Below are 27,511 nucleotides of genomic sequence, written 5' to 3' on the forward strand. Positions count from 1 at the left end.
ATATATATATATATATATATATATATATATATATATATATATATATATATATATATATAAAACAATCTAACCAGAAAGCATAGAAATTCATGGGTTCCTCTGTCATACATGATATTTAGTGGAGGAACAACCAAAGGAAGACAGTCCAAATTATTTACACAATCAGTATGATCTTAGTTCAAAATCAGACAAAAAATTATGCCAAACCCTCACAAAAACCTCGCTCTATAGCCTGAAAGGGCAGAATGTGAGCAAGCACCTGAAACGGTGAAGGACATAGAAGACCAGATTCCCAAGTTATTCCTCAGGCAACCCCATTATTCTGGCTAGATGGCCTGACACCCTGCAAATCAACCAAGAGAAGAAATAAGGAATCTATTGTAAAACCCTAATCGGAGAACAATCGAATTCTTGCAATTGTCAGTCATCACTTACCAGAGTTTACACTCCACATTAGATCAGAAATTTTCCTGTAGGGTCTTCGGATTCAGCAGGGAAGTCGTCTACGTGATGGATTCAGGGAACCTGGGAGGAACCCTACACATCACAGTAAATTTAACTCATATTAGACATGGGAAATTGAGCTAAAATCTAAATTAAACATCTCAAGGCATGATAAAGGCTATACCTGTTAGGCAACTGTGTTAATGAGGGAGTCGAAACTCCAGGGAAGCCATCACTACTGTCTGCGAAGGGTGTCGAGAAGGTAATCTCTACAGCATGAGATAAACAAGGAGGTTTGCATTATCCATTATACCCTATGTAAGGAGACATTGAAACCTTGTACACAAAAGAAGTAATGAATAGTACCCTGCAGCATGAGAGAAATATTGTTTCTAGTAATCAGAATGTCTGTAGCAAGAATTTACCTGTGTTTGAAGCCACTAGCAGGTGAGGGATGGCGAGGTTATCGAATTTGCAGAGCTCAGCACCGCGGAGTCCAGACGCAAATGAACTGCTAGTGAAGCGAAGGGGGTAGGGTTTCATTACCCTAACAAACTCTCGGCAACCCATGACCGTGCGATGTTTATCTTGGTGATCCAACCATTATAGTGAACCCTTGACCATGCAACTAACACCTAGCGAGTGAGGACCCTGATTCAAGAAGGTTCTGTGTAAGCTGGGTGGAGGGTTACCGTCAATGGTAGGTTAAGGCACCGGGAGGATGGTTAAATTAAATAATAACAATACCAAAATAACATACATTACCCTGCTTTAAATTAAATTCCAAACACTATGGGTCAACCTTAAAAATTACAAAACTTAGTAAGATAAATAAATTGGTTTCCATATCCAAAAAAGTGACTAGGGTCCACTTGTGTGGTAAAATTCTCGACTTATTTAATTTCATATGTCTTAAAAGAAAATTTGACTATGGGTAAACATGTGCGATAATCGTGAATGAGTTCATAGATATGATTTTTTATTTTTATTTTTTTATTTTTTTTATGGAGTGTAATTAGTAAGAGTTTTTACATGTGGATATTTTTTTTGGTTTTTATTTAACTTTCTCATTTTTACTTTTTCTACCTCTTTACTGTTCCCATATATTTGTGGACAATTATATGCAAATTTTTATGTTGAATGGTGCATAATTAAGCAGTTTTTATTTTTTAATTCAATATCAAATAAACTATATATATATATATATATATATATATATATATATATATATATTGTGTAACAATTTTGTATTAAAATATATTAAAACAATTTTATATTAAATATTAATGAAATTTAAAATATATTCAAATGCAATTCTCATTAATTGATTTTTTGGCGTTAGGTTTTTTTCTTTCATATTAAATATTAAAGATAATTATATTTATTATATTTTTGTTTAAATATTAAAAATTAAACATTGTTTTTTTATATGCATAAAGTAAATAATCCTTTAATAAAACAATAAATTCAATCTTTTTATTGTTATATTCTTAATATTTTACTGGCTTGTAAATTTGTCTATTAAAAAAATTATAATGAGATGCATATTTTTATTTTTATTTTAATATTTATGTTATATATATTGAATTTATAATAAAAATTTTGAAAATATGAATTTATGTAACTTTAGAAATTTTATGTGAATGGATTTTTTTTTATGGATCAATTATAAGTTTAGTGTTTTAATCTATAATGTATAGTCTCTTATTCCCCATAATTAGAATTTATTTACTAACTTAATTGAATGTTCTAAAATACTCTGCTTGTGTTAACTTTATGACCATGTTGCAAAACTTATTATATTTAACTTCCATTTTTAAAATTAACTATAAACTATATGCTTTTGTGTACGTCTTTACCTTTTCTTAGGTCAACGACAAAATATAAGGGGCATTTGCCTCGTTTCCAGTAACTTCTGAATATGAAATTGTTATACATACAATTTGTTGTAGAAACTGCCAAAAATTCTCTGCTATGTTTAACTTTGTGACCATGTTGCAAAACTTATTACATTTCATATAATAATAAGTTTTTTTAAGGGTTTTTTTTTTCTTTTTTAATTATAATGTATAATCAATTTTTTTCAAGAATTTAGATAAAGAATCATTGGAATTTTTTTATGAAGTGGAATTCTCTTAAGAATTTAATGTATGTTTAATGTTTCAATATAAAATATATGATCGTCACTTTTTTTAGGTTTTAAGTTGTTTCTATTTATATTGAATTATAAAATAAAATTTTTGAGAATATTAATTTATATAAAAAAAACTTTGGAAAATTTATTTGAAGTGGAATTTTCTTGAGGATTTATTGTATGTTTAATGTTTGAATCTATAACACATGATCTCACTTTCTTGAATAGATGCATATTTTTATTTTTATTTTAATATTTATGTTATATATATTGAATTTATAATAAAAATTTTGAAAATATGAATTTATGTAACTTTGGAAATTTTATGTGAATGGAATTTTTTTTATGGATTAATTATAAGTTTAGTGTTTTAATCTATAATGTATAATCACATTATTTTTAAGTTTTTTTTTTCTTGAATTATAAAATAAAATTAAGAATTTAGATAAAGAATCATTGGAATTTTTTTATGAAGTGGAATACTCTTAAGAATTTAATGTATGTTTAATGTTTCAATATAAAATATATGATGTCAGTTTCTTTAGGTTTTAAGTTGTTTTTATTTATATTGAATTATAAAATAAAATTTTTGAGAATATGAATTTATATAAAAAAAACTTTGGAAACTTTATTTGAAGTGGAATTTCGTTGAGGATTTATTGTATGTTTAATGTTTGAATCTATAATACATGATCTCACTTTCTTGAATTTTTAAGTTGTTTTTTATTAGTATTTTTAATGTTTATATATGTCACCCATCTCTTATGGGTTGTTTAGGTTAGTAGAGAGACAAATATGAGCAGAGGCAGAATTGTGCAAACAATATGAGAAGAACTAAATTGTGCAAACAATATGAGTAGAACTATGCAAGCAATGGAAGAATGTTGAGTAAACTGAATTGTACAAACAATATGAGTAGAACTGTGTAAGAAATGGAAGACTGTTGAGTAATGTGTTAGATGCCCTACTGCCTAATGTAGATAATTTATAGTATATCTATCTTCAAGGAGGAATTACATTGGTTCATTTCATAAATATCAGCCGAACTTCCTAGGTTACCTATGCCCAATTTTTACTACACTCTCAAGGATATTGTATTTGAAGTTGCCAAGAAGAAAGAAGGATTAACTTGCTCCATTCACTTTCGACACACATATTTGGCTTCTCTGCTTGGAGATTGGTAAACTATGTATAAATGGAAACAATATGAGCAATGTTGAGTAATGTGTTAGATGCCCTCCTGCCTAATGTAGAGAATTTATAGTATATCTATCTTCAAGGGGAAATTACATTGGTCCATTTCATAAATATCAGCCGAACTTCCTAGTTTACCTATGCCCAATTTTTACTACACTCTCAATGATATTGTATTTGAAGTTGCAAAGAAGAAAAAGGATTAACTTGCTCCATCTTCAAGGGGAAATTACATTGGTCCATTTCATAAATATCAGCCGAACTTCCTAGTTTACCTATGCCCAATTTTTACTACACTCTCAAGGATATTGTATTTGAAGTTGCAAAGAAGAAAGAAGGATTAACTTGCTCCATTCACTTTCGACACACATATTTGGCTTCTCTGCTTGGAGATTGGTAAACTGTGTATAAATGGAGACGTGTATAAATGGAAACAATATGAGCAGAACTGTGCAAGCAATGGAAGAATGTTGAGTAATGGAAGAATGTTGAGTAATGTGTTAGATGCCCTCCTGCCTAATGTAGAGAATTTATAGTATATCTATCTTCAGTGGAAATATTACATTGGTCCATTTCATAAATATCAGCCGAACTTCCTAGGTTACCTATGCCCAATTTTTACTACACTCTCAAGGATATTGTATTTGAAGTTGCAAAGAAGAAAGAAGGATTACCTTGCTCCATTCGCTTTCTACACACATAGGCCCAATTTTTGCTACACTCTCACGGATATTGTATTTGAATTTGCAAAGAAGAAAGAAGGATTAACTTGCTCCATTCACTTTTGACACACATATTTGGCTTCTCTGCTTGGAGATTGGTGAATATTTTAGGCAAATTGTGTATAAATGGAGACATGTATAAATGGAAACGCCTCTAGATATTACTCACAAAGAAATTTGATCTAGAACCATTACCATATGAGGGTAAGGGTTCACTCTAGCTCAGACTATGAAAGACAAAGGAGATCTGGTCTGGGATGCAATTATCAATGAAAATAAACTCTTAGAATTGTCAATGAAAATAAACTCTTAGATTGAGCACTTAGGAAGAAAGTTGCTCATGCCTCTTTTTTTAGTATATTGTTTGATTATATTACATTTAACATTAACATTTATTTTTCACTTCAATTCGGCTATAGTTAGATCATGTAACATATCACATCCTTTTTCATCTATGCTCTTCTTCCATATGTGCTACAGACTTATGGAGTTTCCTTTGCAACATCTGGTGCAAATGCTAGTTAATCCTCCTCCATATGCTTAAAGCAATCAACGGTGAACATTGTCGCATCCTCAAGATCGAAGAAACCTCAAAAGCATCATATGCATGATGTTTATGCTAAGACGAGCCCCAAAATGCGATTTAGTCAAAGTCCAGAGTACTTCCAAAAGCTGAATCAAAACCGCGTCAAAAATCCCATGAAAAGCTCAAATAAAATTTGCCAAAATTTTCAAATGAATTTGGTGTCTAAAACTCCTAAGCCTGTAAGTAAATCGAGTTAGCTCCATAAATTAAAAAAAAATCAATTTTGAAGCTATAAATCAACTTTAAAACCCTCTCAGCCTCCTTAAAATATATTTTGATTCAAGCTTAGGCCCAAAATACAAACAAAATATTAGACGGGTCTTAATAGAATCTCATTTTAAAATAGAGGTTCATACTTCAAACCCTAGCCATTTGTGTGAAGGAGGAAATGGCTAAAGATGAATTCAATTTTCTTAAAATATGGCTTAGATCTACCTGCAACAAATAGATTAGATGATTGAATTTGAAATCACAGCCTTTCCTCTTTAGATATGTAAAGCGAAACAAAAGATATGACGACCCATGGTGTTCCACAATTTTTTAGGGGTGACAAGGTTTTAATGTTGAGATAAAGGAGTCCTCTCCATGATACTCTCATGCCAAATGTTGATATGCTCATTATTTATTGGAAATAAAGTTAGTTACGTATGATCACAATCATTAATTATTCATTGGGCACCAAACAAATGAATTGTACCACACATGTTACATACGATCACAATCATCCACGATAAAATATGATTATTAGCCACTCTGCAATCAAAGGCACAATGCAAGGACAACATGTATCCATCTTGGAGGACAGTGGTGAAACCCAAAATTTTATTTATGCACAGTTGGTGGAGTGTAGAGGCATTCATAGATTGATATATATGCTGAACAACATGGGTGAGAGAGGATGCCCATGCTTCACCTTAGTTGTCTTCTTGATTGTTGGTTAGATATGTTGAGGATATGGTTGATGGGTTGATATTGAAGTCAAAATCCTCCCTTAACCCTTTAGCCAAAAAGATGTCTCCTCAAGTATCTCCAATAATATCATATGAATAGTCATAATATTTAACTTGGAATTATGGCCCACCATGATCATCTAATAATTAATTGAAATAGCAGTAGACCCCAATTTAGGGATTGGGTGGATCATATGGTGGGACTATGCTAGTGGGAACCCTAAATAAATGACTTGAAACCCCCTTGATTTTCTACCTTGATGGCATTCATCTCCCAAATTTCTTGTTGGATACACAAGTCCTGAAAACATGACAAGGAAGATGAGAGGAAGTTGACAAGGACATTAGGTTGTCGTAGAACATCATAAAGTGCGTCCACATGGATGAACATGGAATGGGAATTAAGGTCATAAAGTCATAAAGGTCACAAAGGTGCATCAAAATATTTTTGGAGTGTCCCAAAGGTAAGTATACAATTCTTGGAGCATAAATATAAGATTTTCAAAATCTGCATCCAATGCAGTGGAGATAACACCAAAATTATGATAAATCTCCAGTACTAATGCATCATATCGGTATGCAGAAATCATATGAGATTTATTATTATTCATAAGGAGTGCAGATACCGATCAAAAGAGGTCAATCTACCAAATAGTAACACATCATTGACAAATATCAAAGGAGTAGTTGTGACTTGTCTACTACAAAATTACATTTAATCCATCTACCTCCACACCTGCAACCAAAATTACTGCCCTTGTGAATTTTGTGACTAATTCTTCCACAATCCAATATTTTATCCTCGACATCTTCTTCTCGCAAACGTTGTCATAGATACTTTTAAGTAGGGATATTGTCTACTAACAAATATTCTGCAATTTGCCTCCACCATCCTTGTAGAAATTATGGTGTAGAGTTGCACCTACTTATGAAGTTTTAATCAAAATCACAAGACACAAACCTACTCTATTGCTCTCTCGAAGTTAATTCACACAAGTTAACATCATCCAAGTTGTCTGTTGATGTGGAAATTTGAATTTTTTTCAATATAATCAAGGAAAAATGAAATTGAGAATTTCTTGCTACATTTTTCAACACATAGTTCATTGGAATGTATTACTTTCACTATGAACTTGGCATAGTTCACATGTTAAGTTCATAAGGTTTTGGGCTGATGTGGTTCTATGTGTTGTGTATATAAATAATAGGTGTCCAACTCTTGCTATTAGAAACAAGACTCCCTATGAAATGTGGTATGGCCACATTCCTTCGGTGAGGCATCTCAGGGTTTTTGGTTCCTCATATTATGCCTTCATACCTAAGGAACAGATAAAAAAACTCAGTGCAAGGAATCACAAAAGTATCTTCTTTGGGTACTCATACCTCCAAAGCATACCATCTCTATGATGAAGTGAATAAGAAGTTTATAATATCTAGAGATGTGATCTTTCTTGAGTCTTCCAAGATTGACAATGTTGTTGAGTGGTAGCTTAATTGTTTGGATATATTCAAACATGCAAAGTATTTTCAAGAGTTTGATAGTGAGATTCCACATCTCCTTCTCTTAGCTCTATAATTTATATGAAAATCCTTGAAGAAATCAGGTTGAAGGAAATTCATTCACCTGCTTTGTCAGGAAAGAGCTAAGAGACTATTGGCAGCAGGTAGCCAAATCTGACAAGCGGTGAGGGTACATGCACGATAAAAAGCAAGGATTAATGCAAAGGAGTAATGCAGAGGAGTGTACTGACTACATACATATCATCAAACATCTTTCATCCCACTTAGGATGCCTTGCATCGTGCCTGGTTAGTCATAAGATCATGTTGGTCACAACCTCAGTAGCTTAAATAAACAAGTGGTAATACTCTTCATCTACTAAGCTATGTAATAAACAAGTGAAAGGGAGCAAGAAACATAGATAAAACACATGGAATGACTTTCAGTTCTTGTAACCATGAATGTCATTGAAGACGGAATGATACAACAATGATAAGAAAACTTTTAAGCTACATTATGAGGTGTATTTCAAAAGACGTGCTTTGTTTTCCATACCTAGCCTCCAAAGGGTTATGCATCATATGGAGTCTTCATGCGGTCCTAATATTCTATCATACCTTGGGTTTCTTAGTCTACTTATTTTTCTCCTCAGCTCCTTGAGAGTCATCTATCATGTCATCTTTCTTCGTGGCCCGTAAGAGACATAATTGTGTAGTTTCAACGAGCAGTGATTGTTGCGGGATGAGGCCTTGGGAGGACACATTTACACAGTTTTAGGATGTAAGGCACTACTTGGGATGAGGCCCTGGGAGGACACATCTATGCAATTTCAGGATGCAAGGAAGACTGGGTAGTCAAGGGACAAAACTGCACAGTTTTTGGAGACAGTGGGTTCCGGCTAAGGGAAGGACACTGGAGGAAACCACTATGCATTTTTGAATGGTAAGGGAGGTTGGGAATTCTGCACATTGCACGGTTCGAACAGGCAATGGAAAAGCTTGAGGGTTACATATGTGAAGTGTGTAGTTCAGGAAAGTTGGATGAGGCTAGGTTGCTAAGGAAACTCCAAAATTTAGCTAAGTGTGGGATCAATGGAACTTATGTGAATAGTGATAAAACTTCACTACGATCACACACTTGAAAACTTATCGATACAACATAGACCATCCAGAACATATAACACATACTTCACTTAATGCAACAACCTTTGTGGCAGCTTACGGCAAGTGCGGTTTTGATTATAGACTTTGGGAGGATAAAGGCGACACTTGTGTAAGAGTGTGTGAAATGAGTGTTAAACATGTCTCATTCTCATAAATATTTCCCCTTGAAGCAAAACAAACCTCCCTTTGCATGACAAGTGATTACCCCCATGCCCAAAGATGACACATTCTATGTAAAGATAAAATCATAAACGACTCTTAAGATCGAAAAGGGGAGCTTGAGATCATCAACTTACCAATAAGTGACTAAGGAACGATTGATCACAATATCCATAGTAGGCTCTGAAATTTAAGTGCAGGCCAAAATTTTGGAGGGTGTTGCAGCCTCTACAACAGAGCCTTCACCTTCTTGCTAGCTTCGTTTTCAACTAGTGTCTTGAATTCTACGAACTCAGAGAATGTCTCATCTTTATTCCACGTGAAGAAGATCCAACACTTCCGTGAGAAGTCATCAATAAAAGTGACAAAATATTTGTGTCTGACAGTGTAGGTTGTCGAGAAAGGTCCATAAACATCATAGTGGATCCTTTCTAGGATTGCATGTGCTTTGTTGTCCTGATCATGGAATGTGGATTTTATGTACTTTTGTAATGTACATCCTTTTCATATATCCTATTGCTTAAGTGCTCCTTTAGAGATGCGAGTGGTTATTTGTTCTATAATATTTGAGGTACCATGATACAAATGACCAAGTATTTTGTGCCAAAGTTCATCAACATTGCGACCTTCACTTTCTCCGCCTTAGTGCTTAATGTAGCACATTCTTCCACATCTAGCTTATACTGGTTCTTCACACGAACCCCGATCTACTTCACCTGCCCCGTGGCTATGTGTCTCAGGAATGCTTTTCCTTTGTTGAATATCACTTCACAACCATGGTAAACCATCCACTCAGTGAATGCCAGTAGACAGACCCCTAATCCTTTACCTTTACCCTTTTTTACTATCGCCTCATAATTGTTGGTTTTGAAGGGCATCTTTGATGTAACGTCCAAGACCTTCCGCCATAATAACAAATAGAAAGGGCGAGAGAGGGTCCCCTTGTCGGATACCTCTGGACGGGTGGAAGGGGGTGGAGGGGGTCTCGTTGATAAGATTTGAGAAAAAGGTAGAAGTGATGAGACTCATAATCCATCTTACCCAAGCGGGGGTAAATCCAAAGGCTAGCAGTATTTTTTGAATATATTTCCAGCTTAAAGTATCGAAAGCTTTTGAGAGGTCGATTTTTAGGAGCATACCTTCTTTTTTGGTTTGCTTTAGGGAGTGAATGATTTCATGAGTGAGAATTATGCCATTGGTGATCTGCCTTCCTTCTACGTAACCTAATTTCTCCGGTGATATAAGAAGAGGAAGCAAGGGCTTGAGGCATGTGGCGATCACTTTGGAGACAATTTTATACAATACATTGCATAGTGCAATAGGTCGGAATTTGTCTGGAGTTTGGCTGCTCTCCTCCTTAGGGATGAGGGCGATGAAGGTGGCATTCAAGGATGGAAGCATCCATCTATTAACTTTGGACTCCTCGACTACTTGCCAGACTTCCTCCTTGATTAGATCCCAAAAGTTGTGAAAGAAGTCCAAAGTGAAGCCGTCTGGTCTGGGTGCTTTCCCAACTTTGAGCTGTCGCATAGCTGTCTCCACTATCTGTAAAGAAATAGGCCTAAGGAGTATTTGATTGTGTTCCTCAGTTATGATCTTAGGAATAATCTTGATGATCTTCTCTATAGCTGGCAGCCGATCAATCTCCGTTTCCTGATGCACCCTCCGAAAGTGGGTGAGGAGTTCCTGTTCTATATCTTCATGCTTCTCTAGATGTTCCCCTTGTCGATTTTGGAGGAGAGTAATGCTGTTGTGCATTCTCTGTTGGATAGTGGTATGGTGGAAGAACTTTGTATTGCGTTCGCCCTCTTTAAGCCATCGGATCCTCGATTTTTGTCTCCAAAGAATCTCTGCCTGTCTTGCTCTTTCTATAAATTTGGTTGCTATTATAAATCTAAAAAAAGGAGGGAGACTGAGCTCCTGAATACATGCTGAGGTGCCAAGAAGAGCTAGGGAAGAAGGAGTTACAGCTTAAACAAAATTCCTCCTTAATCTTGCCTTTTGGGCTTCTAAAACCAAAAGACCAAAGGTAAATCCTAACAAACTGCAGTAGTAAATAACATCATTTACAAAGCATATCAATCTATATTACTGTGGCTGATGTGTCGAGCAGTGGACTCTTCAGGTTTGTCGTCGGCGCCGACTTGCTTCAAGCTTGAAGAACTTTTTGGAGTTGCGTTTTTCTTTTCTCCTGTTCCATTTTTTCTGATGTTCCTTTTCTGCTATTTCGTTTTCTCTGCTGTTCCTTTTCTGTTGTTCCGTTTTTTCTGTTGTTCCTTTTCTATTGTATTTTCTGCTGTTCCTTTTCTGCTGTTCCATTTTTTCTGCTGTTCCATTTTTTCTACTGTTCCTTTTCTGCTGTTCCTTTTCTGTTGTATTTTCTGCTGTTCCTTTTCTATTGTTCTGTTTTTTCTGCTGTTCCTTCGGGAAAACGGAACAACAGAAACCAAAGGTATATCGAATGAGCTGAGATGTTGTTCGGATCCAGGAGGTCTCTTCATTATGGTATATGCTGAAATGATTCCACGCCATTGCAGATAAGGCAGCCCAGTGATCTGGCACAAGCTTTGTTGGCTTCACTGTCCACAATTTTATTGGGCAATCGCAAAACATGATAGTAGCGCACATCTTTCATGGTGTGTCCTAAAATTTGGCACCATCTGATAATCTGTTGAAGGAGAGAATTGGGCAGATCCCTATTCTGAACCATTGCACTGACGACTATCTTCAAGTCTCCCAATATCGTGACTGTGTCTATACCAAGCTTCCCAAGTTGGATAAGACCTTGGTAAAGGGCTAGGGATTCTACTCTGTTATTGGAAGTGTGGCCAAGACCCCACTCGTATGAGAGTATGTTATCCCCATTAGCATTAAAAATAACTCCTCCCACCCCTGCTGCCCCAAGATTCGACTTTGAGGCCCCATCGAAACAGAGATAATGCCTATTGTTGTTTTTAAGCCAACCTGCAAATTCTTCCTCTTTTAGCCTGATCTTCCAGTTAGGGGAAACATTGTTGTTTCTGTTGCTAGCAGCGTTGCCCTTCTGATTGCTGGTGTTTTGGTCTAACAGGTGTCCAATGAAAATGCGTTCTTCTATGCTGAGTTCACTGACATTTATACTTCTCGGATTCTTAACTGAGATGATCTCAAGGGCAAGACTCCTTGCCTTGGTGCAAAGGCTTCTAACAGTCGAGTCCTTATCCTTAAAAACCTTCCGATTTTGTGCCAGCCAAATATTCCATAGCATATTGTGGGGAAGAATGTCCTAGACTCTCTTCATTGTGTTATTTTTCCTGTGCTGCCAGGGGTAGTTATTTTCCATTTGTAAAGAATTTCTCCTATGGTGTTTTGGGTGTTCCATGGGATTTGATTGTTATGAGACAAGTTCCTCCAGCAGTTGATGGCAAAAGGGAATTCAATAAAGAGATGATGCATTGATTCTTCAGCAGCTAAGTAGTTAGGACAACAAGAGGGGCCACTAATTCCCCTCTTTTGAAAATTTTCAGCCGTGAGGGTTTTCCCTCTGAGGAGGGTCCAGAGAAAAAACTTGATTTTTGGAATTGCCTCGGATTTCCAAACCAGCTTCCAGTGGTGCCAACTTGGCATGGGGTAGCTGATGTTGCAAATATAATGGTGAGCAGCTTGGATGGTGTAAGAGGATTCAGATGGGTCCCAACGAAACACATCAAGATCGTTCTTTTTGACAGGGGCTATACTGTGCAAAATGGATTGAAGGACAGAAAGACTTGCGTTAAGACTATTGGGTATGGCTGGGAAGGCCCAACCTAACCAAAGAAGGGTGTGAGGATCCCATTGGGAGATCTGGTCCAAGTAATGAATGCCTGTTCTTTAAAAAAAGGAAAGGATAGGGGGGACTCCCCCATGTCTTTTTGTTGGCTACTGACCCATGATTCTATCTGCTCCAATATTGATGCTTGCACCTCCCTTGGCGATTTTTGAAGCATTTTGAGCAATTAGTGGAATTGCTTTCTTGCATAATCGCCAAATTTTGGAGGATTCTCTATTGGAATATCTCAATCAAGAAGCTGCTGTCTAGGAAAATTGAGGTATTTAATTTCCAGAACTTTTTTCCACCATGCTGGGAGTCCAGTAATGAGTCTCCAGACAATTTTTCCTCCAAAGGCTAAATTGAGAAATTTAGGAGATCTAATTCCAATACCTCCTCGGTCTTGGCGCTGGATCACTTGCTTCCAATTAAACAAGTTGAATTTCTTTTTATCATTTCCCCCCCCCAGACATAGGAATTGGCGAAGGACGATTTCCATTTTGTTGTGGAAGGAGGCCAGAGCTTGAAGAAGAGAAAAATGATATAGGGGGAGAGAAGATATACCTGACTTAAGAAGAGTGAGGCGACCAGCTGGGTTGAGCCAAATAGATCCCCACTACTGCACTTTTCTTTTCATTTTGTCGACTACTATGTCCCAGACTTCTGCTCTCAAAGGTCCAGCACTTACAGGCATGCCCAAGTAAGAGAAGTGAGTCCAATCATACTTGCATGTGACTCCAAAGATGATGGCGATATTGTGAAGCACCTGTACTGTTGTGTTCCAGCCATATATGCAGCTTTTCAAATTATTTACCATTCCGCCAGAGTAGCTCATGTATTTGTCAAGGAGAGATTTGAAGCGCTTGGCTATTGTGGTGGAGGCCCCTCCAATCAGCAGGGTGTCATTGGCAAATTGTGAATGATTTATGTTCTTGACCCCGTCCCCAAATTTTATTCCTGTGATTAAGCCAACCCTCCAGCTGAAGTCCAATGCTCTGCTGAAGGATTCAGCCATTAGAATGAAGAGATAAGGTGAGGGGGCAACCTTGTAGGAGGCCTCTGGAGGATTGGAAAACTTCTCCAGGTCTGCCATTTACAAGAGGGGAGATCCATGGCCCCGAAATGCAGGCTCAAATGAGGTTGAGAAAGTGGTCATCAAATCCCATCTTCTTCAAAGCTGCCAAGAGGAAGGAGTGTCTCACTATGTCAAATGCATTGGCCAGATCAAGCTTGGATTTCTGGGGGAGGCTTTGGTTTTGGGCTAGACTGTTTGGAGGTTGCTTTATTTTTTTTGACTTGTTGTTATGTGTCTTCACTGGCTTCAACATTTTCTTTTAGTTTACTACACCTATTAGAAAAATGACCATATTCATGGCATACCTTACATTTGAACGGGATTTGTTCGTAGTCCAGCTGCTGAATATGGGTCCATTGGTCCACTTTGAACTTGATTGCTTCCGGAAGGCCCTTTCCTAAGTCGACTTCAACACAGATCCTTGCACAAGCGTGCATGTTGTCCTTTGGTTCGCATCTGTCGATGTATTTTCCGACAGCGTTCCCAATGGCTTTGACCAATTCATCTCCTCAGCAATGAAGAGGGAGATGGGGCAAGAAAACCCAAACCGGGACTGCATTAGGTATATCCATTTCTGGGTCGAAGTTAGGGGACTGTCTGTTCAGATAGAGACCTCTCGAATCCATGAAGTAGGGACCATTTCTGAAGATGAGATTCTGTTCTTCTTTGGTTTCAAAGAGGAATGTGTAGTAACCCTTTCCACAAAATCTTATTACGATTTTTACTTGGATGTTCGTGTTCCTGTTACACTCCACCCATTTCTGTACAGCTCTGGGAGAGGGCCACAGGCCAGTAAATTGTCCAACCAGACCTCTCTCTGCTAGAGAGATCGCTACCTTCCTTGGGAGACTAGGGGGAAGGGAGATTTCTGGGATGTCAGCTAGTTTCTTGACGAACTTTGAAGCTGTGGGTTTGTTTCGGATGGTAGCATTTTCAGAAATGAGAGAGGCGAAGATCTCAGCCTGGTCTTCATTGTCTTGCATCTGGGAGGGGTCGATCCTAGCCATGGAAAGGCCAGAAGGGAGCCAGTCGCAGCACTGGCCGGAGGAGGAGGGCAGAGCCTGACTGCGGGGGTGCCGAGGAGGAAGACTGGAGGCCCAACAGTAGGGGCTGCCAGGTGGGAGGCCTGCGGAGGGCCGCAGGAGGCGAGGTTGCAGGGGCACGGGAGCTCCGGTTCAAAATCTCACGCGCGATCAAAAGGTCGACATTGGAGCTTGTACATTTTTGCACCTTCTGGTGGTGTGAAATTTCTCCATGTCTCTGTTATCAAGTTATGAAAATCGGGGTGATTCAGCCAAAAGGCTTCAAAGTGAAAGGGCCTGCGAACATTGTCTCCCAGTCTTTTCCAGTGAAGCCTAATAGGCCAATGGTCCGAGCCAGAGAGTGGCAATATAGAGGCCAAGAGATCCCCGCCAAGATGTATTGCATTATCAGAGATTAAGAATCTGTCTAACCGAGTTGCAATTTGGTGGGCATCTGCACGCTTGTTGTTCCAAGTATAAACACCATTGTTGAATTCCATATCTATATGCTTGTTGTTATGAATGTAGTTTTTGAAGTACATGTTTTCACAGTCCAGCTTGATCCATCCTCCTCTTTTTTCCTCCAATATTGTAATCATGTTGAAGTCCCCTCCTGTGATCCAAAGTGGGTGGGATCTTTCTGAGTTGATTTGAGTTAGGGTGTTCAGTGTGTCTACTTCGTTTGTTGCCTCCTGGGAGAAGTAGACATTAGTTAAGTGTCCATGAGAATTTGTCCCTGTTAAATGAAACTTGGCCTGAATAAAGTGATTACTGGCATGTATATTGGTAAGTGTTATAGCTCTATCATCCCAAATGATGGCTAGCCCTCCTAAGGCTCCCATGGCTTCCACTGCCACTTCTTTGCTTCCTGGCCATGCTTTGGCAAGGATTTGATCCAACGTTGTGGAATTACACTTGGTCTCCTGCAAGAAGAGAATTTGAGGCTTTTCCTGTTGTAGCATGTTCTTTATTAATCGTCCCTTCCCCGGGATGTTGAGCCCTTTGATGTTCCATGAGATGAGCTTCATGATTCACGATTGGGAAGGGGATTATAGTATTTGGTGAGCTTGGAGTATCTTCCAGATTCCACCAGCATCTCCCCTATGTGGATGGTTCTCTGAAGATCAGTTTTCTGTCCTCGCTTCTTGTTTTCTTTGAAGATATTTCTTCCATCCAACTGACTACCAGTTTGGACGCCTAATGATCTTTGCTTTTTTGCTCTTGAGAGAATTACTTCTAAGTTCTCTAGCTGTCGCTCAGGAATTTTGTCATATTCCTTTTTCTTACAAGCCTGTTCAAGTCCCAGTATATCTAGATCTCCGATGTCAAAGCTCTCCAGTTCCTCTTCCATGTGCTGTACTATTTCCTGCTCTGCCTCTGAATCATCTACAATCGTGAGTTGCATCTGAGTGTTATCTACCTCCATACCTTGAGCAGTCCTTTTCTGCATGTTACTGGGAGAGGGCGTTTTGGTGTCTGCGGGTTGCTTAGAAGTGAGGGATTTCTTTGAGCTTGATGGAGCAGAATGGGCGGAAGTATGAGGAATGGCTTCAGGTTGTTTCTGATTATCTAAAATATGAACCTTTGGCTGGAGCAGGATTTCAAATCTATTGCTTTTTGAAGGCAAGGAGGTGCCGGTGACAGGTTTTTTGACTGAGGTAGAGGGCTTTTTATGGGTCTTTTTGCGATTGGCAAGTTTTGTGAACTCATCTGGGTCGGATTTGTCCATTGAAGGGGTGGTCGTGGATTTCATATTGTAGGGACAGTCTCGGAATAAATGGCCTAGGGCGTGGCATTTTTTACAGCAGAATGGTACATGCTCGTAATCTATTGTTTGTAACCATTCATAATCATCATGGTAGAGGCTTACTGCGTTCAGCAGAGCTCTGCTAAGGTGCATGTATACACAAATCCGCGCATAGGAGGTGTATCGCTTCATCTTTGTCTCCTCTACCACTTTGATGAATTCGCCTAAACCATTCCCAATGTCTCACAAAGAGTCTTCATCCCAATACTCCAGAGGGAGAGAATAAAGGCACAACCACACCGGGGCCCAGCTCAGATCTTCTTTGTCCGGGTTAAAGCGTTTGATCCATCCTCTTAGGTACAACCCTGCTGCGTTGAAGAAATATGGTCCTCCATCCAATACCCTGTTTCGGTCCTCCAGACAATTGAAAATGGCAGTAAAGAAGCCCTTAGGCCCTAACTGCAGTGTTATATGCCCTTTTGGCTTCCATTTGGCTGCAATCCAGCCGTGCAAATCTTTCTCCATTGGCCAAAGGCCTATGAAATTTCCTATCAAAGCATGATCCCTCATAAACTGGATCTGAGTGTTGATGCGCTGACTTGGGAGCTCGATTTTGGGTCTGTCAACTGCTACCGGCTTGCAGGTGTTTGACGTCACTCATGGTTCTTCATTTGTGTTGTTATTCATTGGCGTATTTTCATTCTTTGTTGATGTATCTTCTGGATGGTCCATCCTGACATTTTCAGTCTGTCGCAGGCCGTTTTCCGTATCAGCGGGGGGAGGCATCATGTCCTCCCCCTGAGGGGATTCCATTGCGTGATAGCTATTCCTTATTGTGTTGTAGCTGCCTTATGGCTGAAGGTTAATGGCAGAACGACGCAGTCTGTGAAGGTCTGCCAGTTGCAAAGCAACGTCAAACCCTAAGCGCTCCACTCTCCATTTTCTTTTTTTTGACATAAACGGTTAGTTTTTATTTAAAATTCGGCAAATCAGCTGCCGAGGACTTTAACACTGAAACCCTGTATTTCCTTGTTATAGTCGGCAGGGAAAGAAGATTTTGCTTTTGAATAGTCCACTGAATGAGTTACACTATGAATGCAGATAGAGGCTTGAGAAATAACTTGATTTGGTTTTAGAATGGTGCCTTGAAATTCCGTTGCTTTTGCTTTCTGTTACGTAGCTCTGCTTCCTAGCTTGCAAAGAGGAGATCCAACGCACCAAAGTGCCAGATCCTCCCAAGAATCACTGTGTTTTCTTTTTGAAATGTTTGGCGGAGTGTTATATAGTGTTCAAGAATGCCAAGAGTGGTAAATTTGCCTTGAAGAGGCCCTCGTGAACTCCCCAGCACCTACCCAGACAGCAGTGAGTTCCAACGATGAACAGAGATTGAAAATGCCACAGTTTCATTCTAAACTTTCCCTTGTGGATGAGTCTGTGTTTCCTAACAGCAGCCAGCTCAAAATGGTTCGGTCCCGAAGTCTGGAGAATCTGAATCAATGAAATGCTCAAAGGAACAGAGGCCTAGACAACTCCAAAATTAAGGAATGATGCAGTCCGATTCAACATCATTTACTAACAGAGATCTCCTGCTCCTGAGAGAGCCTAGGTTGGCTGCCAAGTTCGCCTGTGAGTTTAACTTCCTCAGAACATGATAGAAGGAGATTTTGTGGAACTTGGGCAATGGTAGTCTAATTTTTTTGAGGATGGGGCCTAACTGCACCTGAGAAGGGATCTTTTGAGAGTTCATAGCCTATATAATTAGTTTGGAGTCTCCAAAGACTGAGATGGAGAGGAGATTCCTCTTGATAGCCAGATTTAGACCTTGTCACATAGCAAGAGCCTCTGCTCTGTTGTTTGTTTCATGCCCCAGACCCCAAGAAAAGCACAGTTCAGTTGAGCCACCTGGGCTTAAGATAACTCCCCCGCCACCCGCCTTTCCTGGGTTACCTTTAGAGGCCCCATCGAAGAATAGGCAGTGATCATCCAAAGCAAATCTCCATTTGATGAATTCCTGTTCTTCCAAACGAATTTCCCAATGAGAAGGGGCTTTAGCAGGAGGAATGGATCTATTCTGATGATTTGGAACAAGCTCTTTTAACCATTGATCTTCCTCGCTGTCCAGAATCATGCCATTTCTTATGGTGGGTTTGGTTTCTAAGGCCTCCCCCAATAGAGCTTTGATCTTAGTGATAATTCTGACCGGGTTACAACTCTCCTCCCTAAATATTCTGTTGTTCCTCTCCAACCACAGTTTCCAGCATGTGAATTTGGGGATCCACATCCAGCTAGTATTGAGAAGGCTTTTTTTGGAGAGACAAAACGGGGATAACTTGGCCCAGTTTCTTAGCAGGTCTTGAATATTTCCTGGAAGCTCCATTTTGTCAAGTCCTAACATCAAGACACCCTTCCAAACTTCTTGAGCAAAGGGGCACAATAAGAACAGGTGGTTAGTTGTTTCTTCATCCGATGCACAAAGAGGGCACCTGGAGGGACCTTCCATTCCACGCTTCCTTAGGTTATCTCTAGTGAACATACCTTTATGCGCTAGAGTCCAGCAAAAGAAGTCACTTTTGGGGAGAGCAGGAAAAGACCAAATAAATTTCCATTGAGTTGGCTCTGGGGGGACGCTAGGGACAACCATCATACTTTTGTAACCTTCTGCTACTGAGTAAGAGCCTGAAAGAGAACCCCACCCTCTTTTGTACTTAGAAGAGGCCTTTAAGGAAGATTTTCCTTGGAGCAACAATAAATTGGCTTCACCATCCAGCCAATGCGGGACCTCGCCCAAATTCCAACCATCCCATAGACTTTCTGCATCATTTGTCCAATTGGAGAAGTCCCAAAGGGTTTCCAGATTGCTGGCCTGAAGCCAAGCTCTGATGTTTTCCAGTTTTGCCATCTGATTCAAGGGATGATCTCCAAGAATCGAATCTTCCCAAATTTTTATTTTTTTCCCATTATCTGGGATCCAATAAAGCTTATGACTGAAAAAGTTTCAAAGTTGTGAGACAAAGTTTGAAAACTGGTGATCCTTTGGAAATTCTAGGAGGCTGGTCCAAGCACCTCAAATGCTGCCCATGAAAATATTATTTCCACAGAACTCTCTTGCTCCAACTAGGATTCCTAGAAACAATGTTCCAAAGGAGCTTGAAGCCGAGAGCAAGATTTTGGGCTGCCAGATCCCGCATTTGGAGACCTCCTTCCAAGAATGGCTTCTTAATAGTGTCCCAATTAACTAAATGGAGCCTTCTTTCATTATTTTTCCCTCCCTCCCATAGAAATCTTCTCAAGAGACCATCCACTTTAATAATAAAGGTTTTAGGGGCTAGTAGAATGGAGTTCTGATAAACTGGGAGACTTATAAGAACAGATTTCATAAGGATTACCTTCCCAGCATTATTCAACCATGAGGCTCCCCAAGCTTGTATTCTGAGTTTTAGCTTGTCTAGCAGGGGCATCTAGTGAGCTACCTTAGGATTTGATTTGAAGATTGGGATCCCAAGATACTTAAATGACTCCCAGGTCAGGGTTCTTTTCCATTTCTAATAGCCTTGTTATGTTTATCAAATCTTTGATCAAGGAATTCCAGCCATAGATCGTGCTTTTTAGATAGTTAATCATGCTACTCAAAACCTCCCTATAAATGTCCAGCGCCTTCTTGAAGGTTCTAGCAGAATTTATGCTAGCTCTTCCAAGCAATAATGTATCATCAGCAAACTAGGCATGATTTATGTCTTTAACATTGTCAGCCATTCTCAGGCCTGGCAGAGTTTGGATCTGTTGACAGTAGTCTAGCTGGAAGCTAAGCACCGAAGCTTGAATGGCGTAAAGAAGTGGGGACAAAGGGCAACCTTGTCTTAGCCCCCTCGAGGCTTGGAAAAATTCCGTTGAATGACCATTAACCAAAGGCGCTATCCAAGGGGAGGCAATGCAGGCTTTCACCCAAGTTATGAGAACTTTTGAGAAGCCAAATTTCTCCATCACAGAAAACAGGAAATCATGTCTCACCCTGTCAAAGGCATTTGTCAAATCTAGCTTAATCACCATGCCTTTCTCTTTTCGATGATAGCTTGAATGAATTTCTTCTTGCACCAGCACAATATTGTCAAGAATCTTTCTCCCTTTTATGAATCCTCCTTGGTTTTCAGGGATGATGACCGGCATAATTTTCTTAATATGGTTGGCTATTATTTTTGTAATTAGCTTCTAACTTTTATTACACAAAGAGATGGGCCTGAATCTTCTGAAATCAGTGGTTCCTTTGTATTTCGGAATCAAGGCAAGGAAGGCCAGGTTGGTACTGCCTCCAATCTTGGTGCAGGTCTAAGATTTACAGATCATTCTCAGAAGGTATTTTTTAATTGTAGGCCAGCAAGTCAGGTAGAACCTTGTAGTGAACCCATCAGGGCCTGAGGCTTTATTCGGATCCATGTAATCCAAAGCTTCTTTAATCTCATTCATACTGATCGGAGCAGTCAGCATAATATTGTCAGAATCTTGAACACAGTGAGGAATAAGATCAATCAGATAGGCTTAAGAATTGATAGGAGGGTCTTCCGGGGTAGAGTAAAGATATTTGAAGAAGGAGTGGGTTGCTCGCTTTATGCCTTCAGAATCTTTAACCACAGTGTTTTGATAGTGAATTTCATTTACTCTTTTGAAGTGCTTATGTGCTTCAACTTGCTTATGGAAGTAGCTTGTATTTTTGTCTCTGGCCTATAACCAAAGATTTCTGGACTTCTGTCTCCAGAACTCTTCTTCATCCCTACTTGCTCTATGGAGATCTTTTTGCAACTCTACTTCTTTTTGAAGAAGGATTTGAGTTACATCGGAATTCTACATTGTTAATTGATGGCCTGCTAAACTGTCATGCATCTCCTTTCTTTTAGCGGTGGGCGTTTTCAACCTTTTAGCCCACTCCTTGAGTGCCCTTTTAAGTGTCCTCATTTTTTCTTCCCACACAAAGAAAGGGGATCCTTCATGAACTTGCCGGTTCCAGGCCTCGGAAACCGCCTCCTAGAATCCTTCTTGATGAATCCACAGAGAACTGAATCTAAAGGGAATGGGGCCAAGATTTCCATCCAAGGAGAGCTCAAGCAGAATGGGTTTATGGTCAGAGGTGTAGTTCGGCAGAATTTTAGAGGTGGCGATTGGACCACAAGTCAAGAAGGAGGATTCGACTAGAAATCTATCCAGACGAGCAGCAATGTGGCCGGGGCCTATCCTTTTGTTTGACCAGGTGAATTTCCCTGATGTGGGCTTGATATCCTCCAATTCCCAATCTAAAATGAGGTCTTCAACCCATTCTCTAGCTAGGTCCCTGACCAGCGAGCCCCCCTTTTTCTCTTCTGCAGCTAGCGTAACATTCAGATCAACTACAGTAATAATATTTTCTGGGTTGTGCAAGAAAAGATAGGACTGGAGCGAATCCCAACAAATTTTTCTCTCAGATGGTAAGACCGGAGCATAAAGATTGAACATACTTACTTGGTGGCCAGATTTTTTATGGAGGAGCTTAGTGAGTAGCCAATGGGGGCAACATTCTTCGTGAACTAGATCATATTTGGAGCTGTCCCAAAAGGAGGCAATCCCTCCAGAGGCGCCTCTAGCGCTGACTGCTCTCCCTTGGCCTTTATGCCATAATGATTTGCTTGCTTGGAGGAGTAGAAGGTCCTCCAGTTTTGTCTCCTAGATGAGAAGGATTTCAGGCGAGTACATCCTTAGAATGTCTTTCAGAGCTTCTTCTTTCAACCTGCTGCCTAACCCTCTACAATTCTAGGAGACGTATTTCATTATTTACTGGCTTGGAAGGTTGTGGCTCCTTTTGGAGCCTAACCATGCTTGCGCCTAGATCTGGTATTCATCATTCCTTTGAGAGTTTTCTGAGAGCCTTGGAGAACATCCAAATAAGTTTGTTCCTCTCTCTGTTTCTTCTTGGACTTTCGACCCCTGGCCGACTTGATAGGAGTGACTTGCGAGCTGTCTGAATCTGAGACTCCATCTTCTGAATCTCCCTTAGAATCGGAGCCCAGATTGATGCGCTCCTCGTTTTCTTCTTTTTCCCCTTGTTCATCCTCTGATGGAGGAAGAGTTGACTTTGCCTCTACTTCTTTCACTTTCTTCGACGGGTCTTCTGGTTCCTCTTGGGTTCCAATGGCATCTGTCTTTACCCCAGAGGAAGAACTCTCTTTTGGAACTTCTTTGGCTTTGGTTTAAGCCAGGGCTTCACCAATGGCCCTGAATTTTTCTTCTCAGTTGGTTTTGGGACTGCCTTGCCCTTTTTTATTTCTTTCCATCCTTCTTCGTCCACTTTGTCCCCGGTTGGAGCTTTTGGGCAATTTCGTTGGAAGTGTCCATGTTCGTGACAGGTTCTGCATTTGAAAGGCAGTTGCTCGTAATCCAATTTTTGATAGTGATGCCATTCTCTGACTGTAAGTTTTACCGCTTCGGGCAATCTAGCTTCCAGATCAACTTCCACACAGATTCTTGCACAGGTATATTGGCCCTTGTTATCTGCTTTGTCAATGAAACGGCCTAGGCCATTTCCAATCTTCTGCAAGGTGTGATAGCTCCAGCAATGGATCAGAAGATTGGGAAGTCGGACCCAGACTGGGACCTCTTTAGGGGTATCGATTAAGGGATCGAAGTCGGGGGTCCACTTATTAAGATACAGATCCTGATTTCCCATAAAATACGGACTGTTTCTGAAAACCAAATCTCGATCTTCTTTGGAGGTGAACTAGAAAATGAAATACCCTCTTCTGACAACATAGCAGATCACATTGTTTTCCAGCTGGGGCCTCTAGTTGCGTTGGATCCAGTCATCTGTTGTTTTTGTAGAGGGCCAGCATCCCATAAATTGTCCTACCAACCCTCTGTCAGCCAGGGCTACGGCGATTTTTATCGGTTGGTCTTCTAGCAGGGCGATCTCAGGCATTTCGTCCAGTTTTTTGATGAATTTCGAGACTTCTGGAATCAAATGTTTCTTCCCTTTCTGCGAGAGCAATCTTCTAAATGCTTCTTCTGAAGAGATTGGTGGGGTGGGGAGCAGCAATCTTCTAAATGCTTCTTCTGAAGAGATTGGTGGGGTGGGAGAAGGCTCCCCACCCCCAGGCGCACTCATGGCGGTGGCTACGCTCCTTTGTGATCGCAAAACCCAGACACAGACGTTGTGCCAGCAGCAGCACTGGCCGGAGGAGGGAGGCAGAGCCCGATTGCGGGGATGCCAAGAAGGACTAAGAGCCCAGCAGCAGGGGCTGCCAGGCAGGCGGCCTGCGGAGGGCCGCAGGAGCGTGGGAGCTCCAGTTCAGAATGCGTGCGCAGATCACCCTAAAACTCAGCGCTGCCCTCCATTTTCATTCGAAATGAAATATCATATTAAATATAGGTTTGATCTAAAGTGGTCATTGTATTAAATATAAAGTTTTGTCTTAAAATATTTTTGTCTCAAAATGCTTGTCTTAAATATAAAGTTTTGTCTTAAATTGTTTTTGTCTTAAAATAATTTTGTCTTAAATATAAAGTTTTGTCATTAAATTTTTGTCTCAAACTACTTTTGTCTTAAATATAAAGTTTTGTCTTAAAATAATTTTGTCTTAGATTGTTTTTGTCTTAAAATAATTTTGTCTTAAACTATTTTTTTATAAAATATAAAGTTTTGTTTTTAAATTTTTGTCTCAAACTACTTTTGTCTTAGATATAAAGCTTTGTCTTAAAATATTTTTGTCTTGTTTTGTCCTAAAATATTTTTGTTTCAAACTACTTTTCTCTTAAACTATTTTTATCTTAAATATAAAATTGTGTCTTAAAATATTTTTGTTTCAACCTATTTTTTATTTAAAATCTATATTGAAGACAAATCAATTCATATTAATTTTTAATGTAAAATAACTAAAATAGAAAATGAATTTTTGAGACAAAAGATTTTTGTCTTAAAAAAATGTCTCAAAAGTGCCCCTTGGTATAGTAGTGGTTCTTGATTTGTATAGTAGTGGTTCTTGATTTAATTATTGAACTAAAGTTATCTTCATTTGACTCACCCATTCGAGAAGAAGCTGACGAGGGGCGGGCAGTCTTGCATCCACGCACTTTCTCCCACTCACGATCTCAAGAACCACGATCCCGTAACTATAAATATCAGCTTTTACCGTTAATTGCCCATGAACGGCATATTCGGGCGCAATGTAGCCTCTGCCTTACACCAAATTCATGAAAGCCACGAATTAATATCTGGATTCAACAGTTACAAAGAAAAACATCTAACAAATGAATTGCTGAACTTACATTGTTCCTCCGACTCTGGTAGAAACATGTGTTTGGCTTTCTGGGAAAAACCTAGCCAATCCAAAATCTGAAATTTTGGGATGACGGCTGTCATCCAGAAGAATATTTGGACATTTGATGTCTCTGTGTATAATGCGAACGTTGGATTCCCCGTGCAGGTATGCAAGGCCTCGTGCTGTGCCGACTATAATATTTATACGGTTTTCCCAGCTCAAAGGATTTCTTATCTCGCCTGCGGACCTCCAGCAATAGTATTCTAAAGCTTCAGTACAAGTTACATAATTTCTAAAAACAACATGAATTTTGAAAACGGTGGCATTAGTTAGAACAACGTACCGAATAAATGTTTGTCAAGACTGTTATTTGACATAAATTCGTAAACCAGCAAGCGTTTGTGCCCTCGCCTGGAACATCCGAGTAAACAAACAAGATTACGGTGACGGACGCTGCTGATGAGCTTCACTTCCGTTAGAAATTCCTCAGCAGCTTGAGTAGTCTGCTTTCCAATCAGTTTCTTAACGGCAACATCCCTCCCATCCGGAAGCCTTCCCTGCGGATCATCAAATTCATTAAAATTACACTGCAAACGTACCGCATAATTGAACAAAACCACGAATATTATTATACCTTGTAAACTTCTCCGAATCCTCCTTTGCCAAGCATGTTGTTCCGATCAAAGTTTCCAGTGGCATTTCTGAGAATCTTGTAATCAAAATATACTTCCCCGAAATTTCGTCTTGCATCTATATTATTATCTGCGGAGAGAACATCACAATAAGAATTTTCTTCATAATGATTTAATCCGACAAAGTTACAAATAAATAAATTATATAAATTATATAGTGCAATTCAGCATGGAAACGATACTTCAGTAATTTTTTTATTATTACCTGTTCTAACATGGCTTTTCCTCAGTCTAACACATCGATACCACAGCTTGACAGATAGACCTGCTAAAACGACAAATGTACCTATTGTACCGAGGACGTGTTGCCACGATATACCATTTTGGTTTGATGTCTTTTTACCGGACGGGTGTGTCGAATTACCCGGTAACGGTGTCAAAGGGTGTCGCAAATTCGTCGATCTGGGCGGCATGGTAGGCGACATTGTTGGGGAGCCATACGGTGTCAGTGTCATATTGGGACCCACCACTGTAATATTTTGTCCTGTAATTAAAACGCAAATATGAATCAACGAAACAGGCATTTTATGTCATGATGAAACAGCTAATATATGCACAAAGTGCTCTGAAGTCTGGTTATCGGTAAAAACAAATGATATTTCTAAAGATCAAAATACGGGTGTTTGAATTTTTTAAGATAGAAATGGTTTAATCACTATCAAGAATTCAAGCACTCAAAATTTTGATCAAAATCTTGAAGTTTGATAAATTAGATTTTTAAATATATATGACGAATTTTATTATAATTTGGTTGAAATTTCTATTATTTTCCTGATTAATTTGTAAGTTTTTTATAATTTGATAGCTGCAAATTAGATTTTCAAATATTTCTGCTAGATTTTATCTTAATCTTATCAAATTTTCCATTATTTTCTTTAATTTAAGGGTATTTTTCAGACTACACTATTATCGCGCATTATGGAGTGTTAACACTGACCAAGACCATCTAAGGAATCATTAAGAGTGGGTTATGACTTGGGCGAATGAGCAATGGGCTTTTTGAGAGAATATCATCGGGATCGCTGTCATCTGTTAAGAAACGGTATCGAGAAGAAACCTTAGCACCCAGACCCTGAACATAAAATCTTGACATCTCATAGGGTAGGAAACAACTTGTCACACTCCATGGTAAAAATACCATAAAAAAAAAAAATTAATTACATCTCCAATACTTTATGACCCACCTTATACATACTCGAACATAAACATTACTATACACATGTATATATGATGGCTCTCGAATACCCATGCGCTGTCATGGTTCACATTTCCACATGGTCAACCTAATACACAAAGTTTATTTTCTGTTTTATTACCCTACGAATCATGGGTGATCGGATGAGGTCAAAGGTTATCACTTGGTTGTTGTACCGAGTAAACTCCAATGCCAGGTGTGACGGACATGTAATGTCTTCACCTACCTTGACCAGGTGTCCAGCACCGTGCAAGGGCCATGTGAAGTTTCGGAAAGCACGCTAGGGTTTACGCGCCATTCTTCTGCTTGGATGGACGGCGAGGATTTCCTGCACAGATCTAAGGGCTCACATATGTTCCAGGGTTTAGCGGGTTTATATATACCCCAAACCGCATGTTTCGGGTTTATTTGTTCCTGTTGGGTTTACCGGATGCTTGTTCAGCTCAGCGAATTCCTTGTCTCCGTCGTGTGCCAGGTCTTGCCCAGCCATCCAGGTATTTTATCCGTCAGTTCAAGAATTTCATTACAGCTGATGTACACTCAATATCTTGATGACACAGAGTTAATTGTTTTAGTTAATAAAATCTCATGACTAATTTCTATTGTTCCCTATTGCAGGGGTTTACCTTTTGATGCTCCTGCCGCTCCAGGATAGAACATGCGTTCGAAATACTCTCAGGTATTTATCCTCTACAATGGATGCAGAGCTTCGATTTGTTTAGATGCCTGAGGGTTTACTTGTATCGTCTTATTCTTTCGTTGAGGGTTTCCTCATGGCAACTCTTATTGCTGTCTCAGGGTTCCTCTGTTCGGCCCCAAACCCTGATTGAGATTAGCGGTCGGCCTTGCCATGCCGAACCCGCAT

At 39.4% G+C, this 27,511-nt stretch overlaps 1 protein-coding gene and 1 long non-coding RNA gene across 2 annotated transcripts in view; both read right to left on the reverse strand.

The window, feature by feature from the left end:
- Window positions 1-27,511, reverse strand: part of LOC149183164 (PR5-like receptor kinase) — an 83,199-nt gene that overhangs the window by 49,223 nt on the left and 6,465 nt on the right. The window contains exons 3-7 of the mRNA XM_089417059.1: window positions 25,657-25,935; window positions 25,394-25,521; window positions 25,103-25,316; window positions 24,767-24,998; window positions 24,523-24,673 (exon numbers count right to left, since the gene is read on the reverse strand). Of these exons, the coding sequence (XP_089273185.1) occupies window positions 24,523-24,673; window positions 24,767-24,998; window positions 25,103-25,316; window positions 25,394-25,521; window positions 25,657-25,935 (1,004 nt within the window). The remainder of the gene's footprint in view (window positions 1-24,522; window positions 24,674-24,766; window positions 24,999-25,102; window positions 25,317-25,393; window positions 25,522-25,656; window positions 25,936-27,511) is intronic.
- On the reverse strand, window positions 259-799 carry LOC149183166 (uncharacterized). The gene is made up of 3 exons (XR_016257669.1): window positions 629-799; window positions 436-537; window positions 259-343 (listed from the first exon to the last, which is right to left on the reverse strand). It is a non-coding gene; the product is annotated as an uncharacterized LOC149183166 (long non-coding RNA).

This window comes from Pinus tabuliformis, chromosome 3_2 (genome assembly GCF_031772625.1).
Source record: "Pinus tabuliformis cultivar Carrire ecotype Pingquan chromosome 3_2, CPIR1, whole genome shotgun sequence".
NCBI classification, from domain to species: domain Eukaryota; kingdom Viridiplantae; phylum Streptophyta; class Pinopsida; order Pinales; family Pinaceae; genus Pinus; species Pinus tabuliformis.